Raw genomic sequence first — 20,269 nt, forward strand, 5'->3', positions numbered from 1 at the left:
AGAAAAGCGCTTCTGCCATATAAATCCGAGGGTAACGCAGATATGACGCAATTCGACTGGCGACTCCCTCAAAAAAAATATTTTACTGCAAAAATACTACATAGTGCACCTTTAATGACCCAGTTTAAATACAAAGCTTAATACTAAATCACTGAAGTAACCCTTTAAATAAAGAAATATATAAATAAATGTTAATATTTTAAATATTTGATGAAATATAAAACAATTCTTATTTATTTATTATTTTATAATATAAAAGCATACATATTATATAAAATGTTATAAATTGTATAAATGTAATTAATAAATGTTAAAATATTATAATAAATAAATATTATATAAACATTATAAAACAGTGGTCTACCTATCTACCTAAAATCTATTCAACCAGTTTATCTACCTAAAAAAAGGTTTTGCATGTCTGTTTAAAATTACACATGACAGATCTTAGATATGAAAGATCACAATGTGTTACATGCTTTGCAGAGAAAAAACTGCCGGAAATAATTACACGAATGAAAAGCATGTGTGCCGTATTGGCCGTCATCCAGCGGTCGGAACCTGATGGCCAACACTAACACACGAGAGCAGACACTAGCACAACACACACTAAAACGGGTCAAAGCATGATCGACACGACTGCAGCGAGAGTGCGAGAGATAAGAACACTGTGAGGTAATGCACAGCAGACAGGTAACACTGAAGACAGCTTGTATTACTCAATGAACATCATCTTTCACACATTCCTCTAGCGCTCATTCATACGAGTCAGGGGAGCCATTTAAAAAAGACCTGATGGGAAAAACATTCCGCTTATCCAAAATCAATATTTACGTGGTTGCGCGTAACTATGGCTGTGACAGAGATTTGGACGGCAGAGACGGTCTGTGGTGAAATATGCTGGTAAAATGATTATCTGTGTATCACATATTTGTCTGAGAGTTATGCATGAGGAATTTATGAAAACTGTCCGGGATCATCACTAAAGTGATTGATGTTAAAGAGAAAATAATGAGAGGTGGTAACACATCTCCGCGTTACATGTGTATGCTTGATTCTTATGCCACAGAATCAATATCAATATATGTACATATGCATAATCGCAGGATGGATGGATGGATGGCACATGGGAAAATAAATAAAGGAAAAAAAAGTTTAAATAAGGGCAAAATGTAAAATAATAATAATAATAATAATAATAATAATAGTAACAATAAAAATAATAATAATATTTAAATAAATAAAATATAAATGTGTAAATAACAATAAGTCAAATTAAATAAATACATAAAATAAGTAGAAATAAAGTAAAAATACAAATAACTGAATAAATAAAACAAAAATTAACAAATAATAAAAATTGCATTTAAATAATAAATAAATACACAAAAAGACTGCATAAATGAAAGAATAAATAGATAGATATATAAATAAATAAATAAAAAGTAAAAATAAATAGACTAAATAGACTAAATAGCTAGATAAATACAAGTTTAAATAAATAAATAAAAATATCAGAATAAATACAACAAATAAATAAATAAAGTAACAAAAAAAGCAGATTTATAAAATAAATAAATACACAAACAATGTATCAATGAAAAAACAAATAAAAATAAAAATAAGTAGAAATAATTAATTAATTATAATAAATAGCTAGATAAATAAATAATGAGTTTATAAACAAAACAAATAAATAGCAAAGCAAATACACAAAAAAGTATGTATTTAAAATGTATGAACGAACGAATGAATGAATGAATGAATTAATAATATAAGTAAAAGTAAATAAATACACAAAATAACTATAATAAAATAAAATATTTAAAAAAAATACAAATTGAAAATGCTATAATATGTAAATGCATATTTTTCATTTTTTTTCCATCCCTCTGTGTCCTGTATTTATAAATTGTTCATCTCTGCTTTGAAGTGTTTACAGTATCAGAGTAATGTTTATGAATAGTATTCAGCTCTGTGAAGTACAGCTGAATCTGCTGTCATTGCAAAACAGGGGTCTTTAAAGTGAAGCGAACAATCCTGGCTTTGGGTATACGGGATACATTCAATAGTGGATAAACTATTACCAGCACACATCCCCTTCCCCATAAATCAACGTCACATTTTTGCACAATGCTGTAAAATTTTCCTTGAGTAAAACAATAAATGTTGTATATTATATTTACAAATGTTGATACTATAGAAAGCAATGTTTGTATCACACATCCCCTAACAGTAAACACCATTTTTTTGTTTCCGTATGGAAACTGCACAGCCAGGTTCACTGGGAATCATGACTCAAGCTGTGATCGTTTAGCGTGTATTTTCATCAGAATCCTCGACACAAAGAGGCCAGAAACACTGGAACTGTTGTGCAGCCAAAACTGCCGTGAGTTCCCAGCTGCTCACTTCAACAGCTTTTGAAAAGATGTCAGAAAAGATGCAGGATTTCAAAGAGAATGCTAAACTTAAAACATAACTGTACTATTATCTTCCAGTATAAAAGTAAGACTCAAATAAGTACATATTTAGAGTGTACAATAAAGTAAAATAAAAAGTACTATCCAGTGTTGGGGGTATTTACGGACAAGTTATATAATCATATTACTTTTTTCAGTAACGCATTACAAGCAGCAGCCGCTGAGCGAACGCACAGAGTAACGTCATGACATCATTTTGAACTTAACACAATTAAATGTATCTGATATGATAAACAGAGCTGTATTACCTCATACTTATGACTGGAAAAGCTGAAATATCGGTGGCGACTGTGTCCCGTCATAATAAAAGTCCCGCTGCTCGCGAGCCGTGTGTTAGTGTAACAATCGCTCCAGCGGCCTTGCTCAGCTCCTCAACACTCGGTCCTGCTCTGCTTCACACTACTGTAACGTTAATAACCGCATCCATGCACATGATTTCTGCCCGAGTCCTATCCCAATTCTTTTCCACCAGCTGTGAGGTGAAGACCACATGTCTCAAGATTCTGAGCTCAAACTTCACTGTAAACAAAATTCAGGTCTCCAATTGAACTTTTTCTAGTGACTGATCACATCTACATTTTTTTAGTTGGCCAAATTGAATTTCTGTGAATTAATTTGCAACAATTCAACTGAAATATTTAGATGTGATCAGTCACTAGAACATTTTAAATTGGAGACCTGCATTTTTTTTCCAGTGTTGGCTTCATCAAACTACGCCTTTGTTTTGAATAGGTGCCCTCTAGTGGACAGAAAAATGACATGGTGCAAGCTATGAATACAAAAATACTGCTCTTGACTTTTGACCAGGTTTTTGTTGGCCAATGACGCAGTCGTTTTCAGTTTCCTCGAAATAACAACGTGCCAACAATGTTCCTGAACACACCTCGTTTTCAGACCATGCATTTGCTATTTAAACAAAGTAAAAAGTTACTTTCCATAACTAAATAAAAGCAATTAGTTACTTTTTTAAGGAGTATCACAATATTGCAATGCATTACTTTTAAAAGTAATTTTCACCAACACTGGTCCCATGGTGACTATTAGCAGTAGTTACAAAGACTTGATACGAAAAGTGTGTCATTCTGAGTTCAAATTTACTTATGAACTCTACTGACCAATGGGAATTCACCTAGCAACCACTCAAAACACATTTCAAAGCAAGTAGCACTAACATTTGCTTCAATAAATGTAAAAAGCTTGCAACCCTAGCAACTCAAATAACCATTCGCAACCACATACACTATAAGTTGGTAAGACTTTCTAATGTTTTTAGAAGTCTCTTCTGCTTACCAATGCTCCATTTATTTGATTACAGGAACAATAAAACAGTAATATTATAGATATTATGCGAGTAATATTGTGGTATCTACTGCCATATATTTTAAAATGTAATTTATTCCTGTGATCAAAGCTGAATTTTCAGCATCATTACGCTTCATTAGTCTTCAGTGTCACATGATCCTTCAGAAATCATTCTGATATGATGATTTGATGATCAGGAAACATTTCTGATTATTATTAATGTTCAAAAAAGTTGTGCTGCTTCATATTTTTGTGTAAACGTAATACATTTTTCTCCGGATTCTTTGATGAATAGAAAGTTCAAATGAACAGCATTTAATTGAAACAGGTATATTTAGTAACAGTGTACATTTATTTACTGACACTTTTGATAAATGTAATGCATAGTTTGCGTTTTTTTTTTTTTTTTTTTTTTTTTAGAAAATAGTTTTAAAAAATGTTTAGTAATATTTCATAATAGTACGGTTTTACTGCATTATTATTATAAAAAAAAAAAAAAAAAGTCATTGTCAGCAGAAGAGATTTCTTTCAAAAACTTTTTTTTTTAATCTTACCAACCGAAAAATGTTGAATTATGTATGTAGCTGCGAATGGTCATTTGGGTTGCTAAGGTGTTGATAATGGTTGTTTGGGTTGCTAGGGTGTTGCAAATGGTTGTTTGGTAATAAACACTGGTATTACCATACGATAGCATCGCTATGGTATCGCCACTTTACTTTTACTAATAGTTAACATTACTTATGGAAATAAACCCATAGTCAAAGCTCTTGTGGCACACCACACATCTACTTTATGTCACCTTAAATCAGAAGCAGCAAACGTCAAAAATACGCTGGCATATCTCTAGAGAGGCCAACATCTAAAGGTCCCATTGGAACTGCAGGCTTGTCTCAAATTATAAGAATTAACATGAAAAACAGGATTAAAGTACTCTCCGTTACACTTTGTCTGGATTTCATGATGCTTCTCGTATAATCTGTTATGAGTTATGGACTATGAGTTTCTATTCTTCTGCCGAAGCATACGCTGGTTGTTTTCAGCATATTCTGGTGTAACCTTAACCCACGGGACTAATATATACCCAACATATTCCTCCTTTCTTCTCTGAAGTGTCTGTGTGCGTGTGTGTCTCCCACAAACCCCTGCAGTCGCTCAGTCTGCTCTGAATGTTTTGCTCTGAAAGCCTCTCCAATTTCACAAAAAGCAGCAGAAGCCGTAGAAGAAATCGAGAAATCTGGGCCCTGTGTCCAGAAAATATTCCCTTTCCTGTTTCCCCTCGCTGCCAGGGACCGCATCGCGCCATCTCCGCAGCCAGCGCGGCCTGAAACTATGAGGAGTATTCTGAGCTCTGTAATTTGAAACAAACACACATGAGGACAGAAAGACACATACATCAAGAAAACACACGTCTCTTGAAGACCTGCACGCTCCACCCACTCCAATAACCACTCTTCTGAAAGACAGGATGAGTTCTCCTAATTGGTGTAAACCACAAAAGACCAACGACACAGAAAGTATGTAAAATGCGGACCACAGCATATGACAGCATATGGCAAAGGATGATGGGTATGCAACTCCCATCAAACCCTGTGACCCCTCAGGTCCATGAATTAAAAGAATGTTCCAGATTGAATACAAGTCACGACAGATAAATGAATAGGTAGAATGACAGATAGATAGAATAGACAAATTGACATATAGATAGAACAGATAGAATGATAAACAGAATGGCAGATAAAACAACAGACTGAACAGCAGAATGATAAACAGAACGGCAGATAAAAGAACAAAAGGATTGATAGAACGACAGACAGATCGAGTTAGGGTGACAGTCGACGGAATGATAGAGAACAATAGCTAGACTGACAGAACAACAATGATATATATATATATATATATATATATATATATATATATATATATATATATATATATATATAAAATGTATGTAGAAATATATAAATTCACACATAAATGTTAATTTTATATATTTTACATGCTATATTTTAGTTAATTATAATTTTTTTATTATGTATATATACACACCTGGTCAGTGTGTATGTATATATATAACCACTGACAAGTGAAGTGAATAACAAAAATATAGTGAAGTGTGAGGATTATCTCTTAGTGGGTGGGACATATTATGCAGCAAGTGAACATTTTGTCCTTTGAATTTGACCAGGGCCAAATTGTGATGGCTAGATAACTAGGTCAAAGCATCTCCAAATCTGCAGGGTCATAGGCGGTAATGCTGGCCAAGGCTCATTGATGCACATTGGGAGCAAAGGCTGGCCTGTGTGGTCTGATCAAACAGATGAGCTACTGTAGCTCAAATTGCTCAAGAAGTTAATGCTGGTTCTGATAGAAAGGTGTCAGAATACACAGTGCATCACAGTTTGTTGTGTATGGGGCTGCATAACCACAGACCAGTCAGGGTGCCCATTTATAAATACTTTGACACGCACCACCTACATAAGCATTGATGCAGACCATGCACACCCTTTCATGAAACGGTATTCCCTGGTGGCTGTGGCTCTCTCAGCAGGATAATGCTCCTGCCACAAAGCAAAAATGGTTCAGGAATGGTTTGAGGAGCACAACAACGAGTTTAAGGGGTTGACTTGGCCTCCAGATTCCCCAGATCTCAATCCAATCGAGCATCTTGTTCAGCACACTGTGTGTGCTGAACAAACAAGTCCGATCCATGGAGGCCCGTTCTCACAACTTACAGGAGTTAAAGGATCTGCTGCTAACATCTTTGTGCCAGATACCACAACACATCTTTAGGAGTCTAGTGGAGTCCATGCCTCGATGGGTCAGGGCTGTTTTGGCAGCAAAAGGGGGATATCGACATTATACCAGAATGCTGCTGATATAGCTTGTATCTTGTATATTATATCTTGAAAATAAAACCACCAAAAATGGACACCTCATGGTGATGAGGAGGTCTAAGATGCACCAAGCCACAAGCCAAAGTCTAAAAACAAAAACTAGTCTGAGCATTGAGTGGTTTGGTGCTACTCAGGCCCTTAAATATGCATTTATCATATTAAAAAATCAAGACGCAGCAGGAAATCTCAAAGCGAGCGGCTCTCAAAACCACAGTTTTTGACACACACGCATTTGTGCCAGCTACCTAAATACAGCCGTGCGCTCAAACATACGCGCACGCTGATTACAGATCATACTCGTGCCCTCTGAAAGCGAAAATTACACACTTTCTCTTCTTCCCGTAAATACCACGTACACCGAACTACAATTAGGCTCTATTTTTACCCCACCTGTCTATATCAGACAATCCTTCGAAGAAAAGTGGCCGTACTGTGTGGTGGCTCCATAAACGGTCGGTTTTCATCACCCGGTGCATGAAAGCATTGTTTTATGGGCGTGTGTGTGTGTGGCAGCTCGGGCTCTGCGATGACAAACGGATGCTTTACACATGAGGTCGAGTCTATAAACATCAGGGCAGCTTTCAGACACATCTCAAGCGGCTCTGTTTACATTGTGGCCTGGGCATCACTGCCGTGCCTTCGCCCTGGAAGAGCGACAGGACGGGCGAGAGCGGGTCTGGGCCCTGAGTGGACGAGTTCTGTCAGCAAAGGAGCGTGGATAGGCCGTTTTATGGTTTTGTGAGTAAACAAAGCTTCGCACTCTCTGCTGTGGGTCGATTATAAAGGCCTGTCAGGCTGGGTTTTGTTAGGGTTGGCCCGTGATGGCTCATTAAAAACGCTTAAGTGAATGTGATGTTAATGGTGTGGTGGGAGCACACACGACTCCTACGATGCCAGCAGGATGTGGTCAGAAAACAAGCTAGTCTGTCAGGAATCCGACTCAGTGAAAGAAAGAGAAAGAGAAAGAGAGAGAGAGAAAGATTGATCCTAAATTACGGCCGTTTCACACCGCAAGCGTGAGCGGCGCGTATTTTGTTCGGCGCCCATATTAATCAGTGAGTGCATTCACACCGGGAGCAGGAGCAGCACGTGAGCGTCAAGCAGGAGCGTCGCGTGAGCAGCAGTGAAGCGGGGGTTTCGGCGGCGAGCCTATTTTTGCTGCGCTGCTGAAAATCCTGACACTCAATTAAAGTGTGTGGTGTGACAGGCAGCGGGGCGAGGGACCGCGAGAGGGCCGGTGATTAGTGTTGACAAGTGCCAGCTGCATGACACACCGGTCTCGTCTCGCGGCCATGTGACGGGAGCATAAAAGGAGGAGCAAGGACAGCGGAAGACAAGAGAGGACCAGGCCTGGAGTTTATGTTATGTTTTGTTTATGTGTTTGTGGGCAGTCGTCCGTGAGGGGCTCCCCACGTTTTATTTTGGTGGTATTTGCGGGCAGTCGTCCGTGAGGGGCTGCCCGCGGTTTTACTTTCGTTTTGTTTATTTATTTTGAAATAAAGTTGTGAAACGTTCGCCGGTTCCCGCCTCCTTCCTTCCCATCTACGACCCGTATTACAAAGTGAAAGCACACTTTTAAATGACAAAATAAATGTGGTTTCACACAAAGTGCCTAAAATGCACACAGGAAGCACGTGTAGTGTATTTGAACAATAACTGGAGTATGTCAGAAAAGAAAACGAAGAATAAAAAATATCTGTGGAAGATTTTAGCAATTTAAACTTGTTTTAATTATTCAGTTTGGGTGAAAGTATGGTTATGATTATAAAAAATAAAGTAAACTAGCCAGAAAATATAACAAACTTTCGTTTAGTTTAGTATTTAATACTCAGACAGGTAAAGGCTCTCGGTCTGCAGCTGCAGTCACGGTGTAAAGCTAAAGCACAATTTTGATGGACCAAATAAATATAATATCACAAAAAAAGCGCTCAAAATGCACACAAGAAGCACATGTGGTGTGTTTTTACAATAACTGGAGTATGTCATTAAAGAAAACGAAGAATAAAAATCATTTGTAGAAGATTTACCCATTTAAACTTGTTTTAAGTATTCAGTTTGGGTGAAAGTATTTTAAAAAGTTAAGTACACTAGCCAGAAAATATAATAAAATGTATTTTAGTTTAGTATTTAATGCTCAGACAGGTATAGGCTCTAGCATTGTGGGAGCCGCTGCTGTGACGCTGCACCAACGCTTCCAGTGTGAATACTCTTGCGCGTCTGCAGCTGCAGTCACGGTGTAGTTACGCTGAAGTGCTGCTCACGCGCTGCTCACGCTTGCGGTGTGAAACAGGCGTTAGACTTTTAATCTCTCACATTTGTGTAACCTCTAGACTCTACAGCATCTCTTGAGATTTTTCTCACACATCAACTACAAGCTGTCCTCTGTTACACTCACCCCCCTAAACCTCACTCCCACCCGGGTCACGGCACCAAACACACCCCTCCTGTTCTAACTGCCCGCTCCAATCGGGACTCGAACTCGGACTCGAAAAAACATACAGCTGATTGAATTTCCAAAACAGCACCTGCCTATAATCATTAAAAATCATCACTGGTCAACAGATGCTGATGCACGTCTGTTAAAGTAAAAACGTACAAAATAAGCAATCATTTGAAATCCATAGTTGCAACTGCTCTTAAATGATGTTTATGTTTTGATTAATGTAAACATGCCATAACATAAATCCTTCATGCATCCAATACAATGAGTTATCCATTTGCAATCAAATCACAAGAAGAAATCATGTGTAGAGGGAGTGTGTGTGTGTGTGTGTGGTCACGACAGGCTTCACACCTCTGATCGAACTCTTTTCTGAGACGCTAATCTTTTCAGTAAAGTGTCAGAGCTACTGTGTGTTTGTTCAGAGAGCAGCGTGGGGTAATATCTAATCCACCATGACCCCATCTGATTCATCTAAGCTCTATTTACCTTCAAAAGACACCACAAACACGAGAGAAGCCTCCAGAGAGGTCATCGCTCTGCCCTGACGAGGACTGTGGGAATGTTTGGTCAGATCTGACCTGAACTTCCTCGTTTCTGCTGAAATCGGTGGGGTTGATTAGCTATTAAACAGGATTCCGACAGGTTGCGAAAGTCAAAAACACAATCACAGTCAAGTTCACATGGGCATCACACTATATTGTTTCCCAAGGTTCAATGAAGTGGTTCCCATGGCTTCACCAGATCATGAGAGAGAGTAAATGAATCAGTCGGCCAATCAGAATCAGCCACTGAAGTAACAGCCTAAAATGATTGGCTAAAGGTGGAATATGAAACCAGAGGTATGAATAAGGACATACACTATTGTTCAAAAGTTCAGGGCAATATTACAGTATTGTCTTAATAATAAATTAATACTTTTATACAGCAAGGACAAAACTGACATTAAAGAAATTTGTAATGTAAATGTATGATTCTTATTTCAAACAAATGCTGTTTTCTGAAAGATACTGTATCATGGTTTCCACAAAAATATGTGGAAATGTTTTTGACATTGATAATAATCATAAATGTTTCTTGAGCACCTGAGCATCAAATCATCATATCAGAATGATCTTTGAAGGATCATGTGACACTGGAGTAGACTGGAGTAATGATGCTGACAATTTTGATTTCACAATATTACAGTTTAACCAATAAATGCTAAATAAATGCAGCTTTGGTGAGAATAAGAGACCCATTTAAAACAAACATTTTTATACACTGAAATAAAGGGACGTGAATAAAGAAATGTAAATGGAAAAAAAACAGCAGTTAAAAAAACTAAATAATAAACAGATGGTCATCAAAATCCCTGACCAGCGTGTTTGTGTCGATACTCCATCTGTAAATGACAAAACAGCAGATAATATGAGAATAAAATCAAACCTGAACGGCTGATGGCTGGGCCCGCGGGTCAAAGAGTCGCAGTTTTTTGTCCTAAAAGATAAAGAAAGAGAGGTTAAAATATCATAATAGCATTAGCTCAGCATGTCAAACTTTAAATAGCACAATAAAGAATATATACATATTTACATATATATATATATAATTATTAATATGGATGAGGCAACATTAAGGAGGAATGTCAGAGGGGAAAATCATTTTCCGTTTTCTTTTAAAAGGACTGTTGATACAGTTGTTGGACCCCATTGATTTCTATAGTATTTTTATTCCTACTATGGAAGTCAATGGGGACCATCAACTGTTTGGTTACTGACATTCTTTAAAATATCTTCTTTTGTGTTCAACAAAATAAAAAAACTTTCTTGAAACAACTTGAGGATGGGTACATGATGAACTTTTGAGTGAATTTTCATTAAAAGTTGTATTTAATTAATAATATACACATTTTATTTACATAAAATTTGCATATTTAAAATACTTTATAGAATAATAATTTACTTCCGTAATTATCTAAATTAAAATAAATTATATAATGGTTATATATTTAAAAACATACAGTCTATCTGCTCTCTAGAATATCAACATTTTCCCACAATCACTATTAAAAAGCTCAGAAAATATTCATGTAACACTTTCATGATTGTAAAAATATATTCTTTATGCTTTTGTTTCGAAGGACTTCAATTATTATATGGTAGAAATGGGTTCATGTGGCAATTGTTACAAGTCTGCTAACATAAACCCAGGTTCAAATATAACTATATTACACTAGCATAAATTCAGAGCATCAACAAAAATAATTAATTCATATCTTCATTAATAATAAAAAATAGGGCTGTATTAAGGTCTGTTAATATAAAAGTTATTATTTTCTGTTTTGTAATACTTTTATAAAATAATAGAATACTTTTGTAATACTTTTATAAATAATTTTGTAAACTAAAATTTTTTTTTGATATAATTCTTTAAATATATATTATCCCCTAACATTAATCTAAATGAAATGAAATGCATATATAAAAAAAAGGTAATCATTAAAAATCATAACATACATTCTCTCGGCATCAAAACTGCCACATTTTCCCACAGCCGCGGTCATCAAAATGCACAAAACTTAATATAGCCCTTTCCTGATTGTAATGTGATTCTTTAGGCTTGTGTTTCAGTGGTGACTAAGTACGCTGGGCCTCGATTATTATACGGTAGAAATGGCTTCATGTGGTATTTGTTACGAGTCTGTCAACATAACTGGCAGAAAAAATCCTGGTGTAGACTGAACTCAGCGTCAAAATCAGTTCAGTCAATCAGTGGCCATCAGACGACCCCAATACACTCAAAGACAGCCAATCAGGAGAGAGAATCAGATCAGCAAAGGGAAATGAACGCTAATAGGAACAGGCTGCGCCAGGCACTTAGTCTTTCACTCAACACAACAAATCCTTAATGAAGACCAGAGACTGACACATTCTCTCAAGAGTCCTCACACACCATAAAAACAGAGCGTAGTCGACTACTATCAGGACACAAAGCCTTTCAGAATCATTTTGAGCTATAGGCAGCTGTCTGCTAAGAACTAATTCTAATGACCGCAATATCAAACAAGCAGCACTGCACGTTAAAGTGCCCCATTATGCTTTTTAGAATATTATCTTTAATGCTGTGTGTATTACAGCTGTTTATGAATGTAAAGGAACTGCAAAGTTTCAAAGACCAAAGTGCAAAGTAAACCGATGCCACCGTTGCTGTTCATATCACTGTATATCTAGAGCTGAGGAAGATCCAGAGCTGAAACGCAGATATGATAATGGACGTTTCCTTTCAGACACACAGTGTACAATAATGGTACAAATCAGAAGTACAATCACAACAGGCTGAGCTATCTGACCAATCAGAGCAGAGTAGATTCTCAGAAAGGAGGGCTTTAGAGACTGGATCATTTATTGAATCGTATGACATGCTGCAATCTATGAGAACATTTAAGTTTTTTTAGTTTTTTGTTTTTTTGCTCGAATGCATTGCAGTAGTTTATTTCTAAGCTTATTTTATAAGTTCATTTCTATAGCACCTTTCATACCCAATGGTAATTCAATGTGCTTTACATAAAAAAAGGTATTAAAATACTTATTAAATAGTAGACCTCCAAAACTAATGAAAAATTACATGACTAGATATCAAAATGGCGTTCTAATAATCATAAAAATCACAGAACAGACACATTGTGTAAACTAAACTATTTCTAATCAGACTGAACTATCAATATTAATATTTTTTTAAAACTAAACAAAAAAAGTATATTTACAAATCAAAATGTCTTGGTTTGAACAGCTGGAATGTGCCTGTGATGCCTTTAAATACAGCCTTCATAGTCAACACACCAGTCACTGAGTGGTTTCAGTCAAACAACCCCTAAAGACACTGGGAAACAGGGAATAATGCTTTTTACCCATAACACACCCTTAAGACAAGCTCAGTAACCACTGCCACCTCTTCTCCAGACAAACACACCAGACACAAGTCACCAAAACCAAAACAACAAATTAAGACAACAGCACAAGCACAAACAGAAGCCGCTCACGCAGAGCCACACTATTCCCCGGTGACATGCTGCATTTACTGCCGAATAACACCCAATAAAAGAGCTGAACCAGATTACAAACCACTCTACCCATCTTATAATGTGAGCTCACTGATCGTTACTTCACTCTCTCAGCCGCGTTTGCTACCGTTCCTTCTACATGTAAATAACGCGGTACACTATAAGTAGTGTTTGAAATGCGTCATTCCATAATGTCGACTTTTTGTATATATATAGGCAGTAAATACGAGGTAGTGTGCACTGCGCAGTAAGCAGTATGCTCGTGTTCCATTCTGAGCACAGCCGGTACAGTACATCAAACCCTCCTTTCAAAACTAGCAACTACTTCTTTATCCCTTCAATTGTGTTGTTCAAACTATCTTTCATGTCATGCACTATGCAGTCATGCCATTTTATTTGCTGTTTATAGGTTGACACTGCAAACAGGGGCCGTCGTGAGCAGCCCACCCACAAGGCCACGCAGTCCCCAGACCAGACCAGACCCGACAGGCCGTACGCGTCTGAGACTCCTGACCCGAGATCAGCCGCTGAGATGGCCATCAGTGTAAACGCACAGGACAACCTGATCGCACATCAGAATCTGTACGGCTCGTGATTTAACAGGGAGGCTTTTATTACATGCCTACTCAAACTTAACAGACTACACACAGTCTGACCCATGCGACCCCTGACGCCCATCACAGGGAGACTGAACGCACATGCTGCAATAAACGAAAAGCACACACACATGCAAAAACAGGAGCCAACCGTTCTGTGTGTGTGTGTGTGTGTAGCAGCAACAGCTGTTTAATCAATGCATACAGTTTGAGCTCAGACTGACACGTCTCACATTCATCTGAATGTGCTCAAGTAAACTTCACACGGGCCGCTTCACTTTAATGCACAACAAACTGTGAGCAGTAGCCCTGGTGGCTATAGTATTCTAATGACGTTCAATATAATGATTGTCAATTATTTAGATGCATTAGAAAGATAACATTCCAACAGTTTGTTTAACCCTTAAAGGTTAGTAGTTCATAGTTCACCCAAAAATGAAAATTTGACCATGATTTACTCACCCTCAAGCCATCTTAGGTGTATATGACATTCTTCTTTCAGACAAATAAAATCATAGTTTTCATAGTAGTCTTTACAGACTACCGGTAAAGGGGTTTCTGAAACACTAGGCTGTTAGCGAATCACAACACACTGGGGCAGCTAACCAATCTGAGCCTATTGTGTATTTTTGAGAGACCGGCTTCATAGAACCCAGAAACCATCGTTTTTACAAAGAGGGGCAGAGCAGTGTAGCCTGACAAGCCAGACCCACATCAAGATGTTTGGTCTGGAAACTCACCATAGACAGGGCTCAAACCGAGGGGCGGGATAAACGGTTGTCTTTCAAACTCCCCCTGCACGCGATAGGATAGCGCTACACCAACCAGAGCAACGAAGGTGAAGCGGAGCTAGTTAATAGATTAAACATTCGCCGTATCCGGTCGGCTAAACTCCGAATACATCTTCCCTTTTTAAGAATGACTTCAGTGCCGTTCTTTGTTCTTTTCTCAGAGAAAAGCTTAACTCAAGTCTTCCACAGTCACGGTCAGAGCTGATTCGAAAGACCGCCGTTCGCCAGTTTCTGTGTTTACTAGAAGCACGCAAACGCAACTCGGCCGTCATCATTATGGCCCCGCCCACCGACTCTATACACGATGTGATTGGTCCGTCCAGATTTTGAGGAACACAGCTCAGATAGGTATTGAGAGTTCCTAGGCGACACTTGCGGGCAAATTAAATTTGCTGCCGCTAGGGTGCGTCTAGATTTCTAGGCTAAGAGCAGTGTGGAATAAAGGTAAAATATATGAAAAATAATGCAATTATTTGAAAATGAACCATGAACATGTTAAAGTGCACCCCACAAACACAATAACCCTTCGAAAGAATGTGTTTTACCACCCCTTTAATATAACTTTGATTGATTTCGTCTGAAAGAATAATGTCATATAGGATGACATTAGGGGGGATTAAATCATGGGTATCATAATCATATAATTTTCATTTTTGGGTGAAAACCGTTTAAATGCATTCCTCCGGTCTTTAATGACTTTAGTGACACACTTCTTAGATGGTGGATCTGCTGAAGAAGCTGTCAGCGATCAAAATATTGATTTTGAAGATGGTGAAAATTATGTTTGAGATGGTGAATGAGAGCCAGATAAGGAATGTACTACTTTTGTTTACTACTTAAAGTCTAACTAGACGTTTGTAGCAGTGTTATTTAATCACTGAGATACTAGTTTTAATAATTTTGTTAAATTACCATTTTTTTATTATATTTTATTTTATTTCAGTTATTGTTTTAGTACTTTAAAAAGTAACTAAATTTACCGTGGTCAGTAGAATAAATGGAAATTTGTTTGCAAAAATACTTTTATACTACAGTATATACTTTGACAAATACAAACAGACTTGCACTCAAAGGCACAGTCACAAGCCCATAAATCAACACCTGCTTTAATGCTTTGATGGTGTTTTTAATCATAAACTTCCACTGTCGCTGTGGAACAAAGCCTCTGCGTTCATGTGGCAGGCATTTGTGCACGCAGCCGTGTCATAAAATATGCGCGTCCATGCCTCCAAACGAGGCCTGTCACGAGCCGCCCTCTCCTCCCGTTCACCTAATGGGGGAAAACGGCTGGAATTGAACGCACATGTTGGCAGGGCTTATTTGCTTTAATAAGGTGGATCTGGAGAGATTGGAAAGCCTACTCTCTTAAATTACAGCTCGACTCGACTGAGGGCACAACCTCGGCTTCAGTCTGTGATCTAGTGTCACATTTATAGCTTTGTCCCGTTTGCATTTTCCCTCTCGACTCTCCTCTTAAATTTTAGGATGCATTATGGAGCACTGTCATGATGAAGTGTTATTCTTAAGAGGTTCAGGATGGAATATAGCTTAGTATTATAAATATATCTATGGATACATATTAATTAATATATACATAATATTAAAAAGTAACACAAATCTGCTCTAAAAAATAATTACAATTACATTTAATAAATAATATAAAATTGTAAAAATAAATATACATTTGAAAATATATAAAAACAAATTCATAATAAAAAGTATACATTAATGTACAATAATAAATTAATGTAAAAATAAACAATTATAAAAAAGTATATAAAATGAATACTCAAGTTGATTAATATAAAAGAGTTGAAGTGAATAAATAAATAAAATAATATAGCAAACAAATAAGTTAATATAAAACAATAATAAAGGATCATAACAATAATAAACAATTACAGAAATGTTAAAACAAATATAATTGTTTTAATATTATAAGTTTTTAAGCATGAATAAATATACAATTATATAAATTAATAAATTAATATAAAACAATAATAAATTGGTATAAAAAATAAATTAATATATAATAATAAATTAGTATAAAAGTAATAAATAAGTATACAAATTTTTTTTTTAATTACAATTAAATGAATCAATAAAATATACCAATAAGTCAATATAATAATATAGCAAACTAATAAGTTAATATAAAACAATATCGTAAAAAAAAATATTAAGTTATATTAATATTAAGATTTAATTCTTTAAATAAAGATGTTCAATTATAAAACATAATAAATGAATATACAAACATTTATTAATTTAAAAATGCTAAAAGAATACATATAAAATAATATATATTAATAAGTACTTCACATATTTATGTTTATTTATTAAAATTAATTATAATAATAAATGAATATAAAAAAGTTCAATATACAATTTAAAATATTCTACAATTAAATTTTTTTTTACAAATTAATATACAAAATGAATTAATATAAAACATTTCAAATAAATAAAAACACTAGCGAATTTATGAATGTGTATAAAACTATAATTAATTAATTAAATAAATTAAAAGAAATGAATATAAATTGTAAGAAATGAATATATATATATATATATATATATATATATATATATATATATATATATATATATATATATATATATATATATATATATCAACCACTATTTTGCACAATATAAAAGACATCAGTAAGTTAAAACAGAGGTGACTAACGTCTTGAAGCAGCATAAAGCACAAAGCATTCAGTGCAAACTCAAACGACCTAATTTTTCCTCATAAACTAAGCCTAAAATTCCTCATCCAGCCATAAACTCCAGCATCCTTTGGCTCTGCACCTCTGAGAGCATTAAACAGGCTGATGGAAAAGCTCTGCAGCATGTTATTATTTCTTTATGGATTGCTCCCCATTTCCTCCTGCAGGGGCGGGTGAGTGTGCCTCTCTGTACCCACGTCAGCCTCTCTCCTCCAGGGTGCTAAATCAGCCGCTCTGGGGGTCTGGCGCCGGGCTCCCGGGGGCCAGGTGAGGGCTGAACTCTCCCGTCTCCGCAATACTTCAAACGCAACAAAGTCAAGCTGTAGGTGCCGACAAATTCAGGTTTGCTTTGAGCTCTCAGCTTCTATCGGAAAGACATTATGCCGTTTGGTTTTCAAAGTCCAGTACATCTTCATCCACTTGATTTAACAAAACTCTTTCCGTAAACTCAATCAAAACACTACGCCTGCCAAACACAAACCTTTTTGTATCCAGAAATAGAAACACATCTGGGGTGAGGAACAGACACTCTGTGTTTCAAATGAGTCATAATAGGTTGATCATACGGACACGCTTGCTATATTGTTTGTCCTGATGCGTAAAAGACAAAAGGGGCTGATATTGAGGCCAGATGTAATAATCTTCCTCAAATCAGATTTACTGATTGACATCCTCTGAAGATGGCATCACCTGTGGGGTTTATGAGTTTCACTCCAGTGGATGTCATAATGCTGTGCTCCTCTAATAAAGCCAATCTGTGTAATGATCCACAGCAACGAGAGGCATGATGGGGAAAACACACACACTTTGGCGACATCTGCTGGTGAGAATGTGCTACTGTCTGTGATGGCAAATGCATAACTTTCCAAACAGATTTCAGTTAATTTGGCCAAAAAAAAAACCAAAAAATGTATGAGCAATAGAACAGCTCTAATGAGAGCTAAATTAAAAATAAAATAAAATAAAAAATAAAAATAAAATAAAAATTATATATATATATATATATATATATATATATATACACATCTTTTTAAATGTATAAGAAATAATTGATTAATATAAACCGTTTCAGTTTCTCTCTAAACCCCTTCTTTCCACAAGCATACGATGCAAATAATAAATATAAAGTTAATAAATTACTACATAAAAAATTTATTAATTTAAAATAAATACATTTTTAAATATTTTAATAAAATAAATTCATTAATATAATAATATAAAATAAATAAATAAATATAAATAGTATAAATATATCTCAACCTATAGCAAGTGATAAGTTATAATTTATTTTGTAATAGAGCTGGAAAAAAATATTAGAGGGGAAAAAATGTAAGTAAAACCTACATTAGAAATGGCAAACAACAAAAATAAAAAAAATAAGTTGATTATTTAAATTATTTACTAGTTAAGTATTAAAATTAGTAAAACCGTTATAAAAAAAAAAAAAACTTAAATACAAGCAATATTAAGGAAAATTATATATACAAAAATATACATAAAGTTTTAAAAATTAAAAAAACTGAAATAATAAAATAAAAGCAGATTTAAATATTACAAATTAATAATAAAAAAGATACAAAAACAAACACTGATTTTAACTATATAGTTATTCAGTTTTATTTATTCTTTTTATTTATTCTGTCTTTTTAGCCGAAAGAAAAAAGGGTTATAATTAAAATAAAAATACTTTCCAGTTAATTAAAACCAATAATAAAAAATGCCAACTTTAAATAAAGTAAATATTAACTGAAATAAAATATGAAAATGTATTTGAACTTGATGTACTAATAAAATTAAACCTGATTAATCAAATCTATATACACTGTAAAAAATAAAAACAAAAATAATGTACTGGTAATTTTCAGCCAGAACATTATCCTGTCATTTTACGGAAATTTCCGTTGACCCTTAAAACACAAACTAATGCAATGTGTAATTCAAAATACAGTAAAACACCTGTAAAAAAAACAATACGGATAATTCCTTCATATTTATACAGTACATTGTGCCCTATTTTTACAGACTTTTTTACAGTGTAGTAAAAAACTAACTAAAAATAGCCACACAAAAAAATGCATCAAAATATGAATATAACCGAAGAGTATGACTAAATTCCTTATTTTCTAAATATTCCCAGCATGATATAACAGGTGGTTTATGTCATCAGCAAAAGAACTGTGGCCGTTCACACAGAACGTGTTTTTCCATTCCACTGCACTACCTTTCCATTGTTTTTCAATGTAAACGTACGCTAGATGGATGTATTTGACCATTGTGCAAGATCATCTTTTTTTTTTGTAAATGTATCTCTAAAACTTTTGCTTTCTTTTCTTCTACTGTTCACGCATTCTGTGAACCGGTCCGAACTCTGCACAACTACATTGCATTATATTCTTTGCATTCAGCACTGATCTCTCCTGCTGTCTACGAGCCTTCGGAAGGTGTGACACGTTTTGGTAATTGTGCCGTAGAGAGCATTTACCTTGCAGGATGAAGCCAGCAGTGATCCGTCTTCTTTCCAGGCCAGACCCTGCAGCTGATCCGCATGCTGTTCCAGAACTGCACAAATACACAAACACACACAGACCCGTCACAACACACACCATATACAAAAGACAAACATTCAAGGCAAGTTCACAATCTTTAAGACAGGAAACACGTGACATCTGTGAGGAACACACACAGAAAAGCATGATAGTGCTGGGAATTTGAGCACACACACACACACACACACAATCACATATACATACACACACATGCACACAGAGACAAACACATACACACACAGACAGACAGACACACAAACTCACGCACACAAACAAACATAAAACACCAGCACACAGACACACACACAGAGAGAGACACACAGAGACGCACACACAGCCAGCCACACAAACACAGACAGAGAGACAGAGACACACACAAACACAGACAGAGACAGACACACAGAAACACACACACACACACACACAGAGACAAACACAAACACACA

The 20,269-nt window shown here is 35.6% G+C and overlaps 1 protein-coding gene across 2 annotated transcripts in view; it reads right to left on the minus strand.

The window, feature by feature from the left end:
- The window catches only part of coro7 (coronin 7), a 173,048-nt gene that overhangs the window by 139,321 nt on the left and 13,458 nt on the right, over window positions 1-20,269 (minus strand). For both annotated transcript variants that reach the window (XM_067422754.1, XM_067422737.1), the window contains exons 6-7: window positions 19,760-19,836; window positions 10,545-10,595 (exon numbers count right to left, since the gene is read on the minus strand). In XM_067422754.1, coding sequence (XP_067278855.1) covers window positions 10,545-10,595; window positions 19,760-19,836 — 128 coding nt within the window. The remainder of the gene's footprint in view (window positions 1-10,544; window positions 10,596-19,759; window positions 19,837-20,269) is intronic.

Source organism: Pseudorasbora parva, chromosome 2, assembly GCF_024679245.1.
Source record: "Pseudorasbora parva isolate DD20220531a chromosome 2, ASM2467924v1, whole genome shotgun sequence".
Classification (NCBI taxonomy): Eukaryota; Metazoa; Chordata; class Actinopteri; order Cypriniformes; family Gobionidae; genus Pseudorasbora; species Pseudorasbora parva.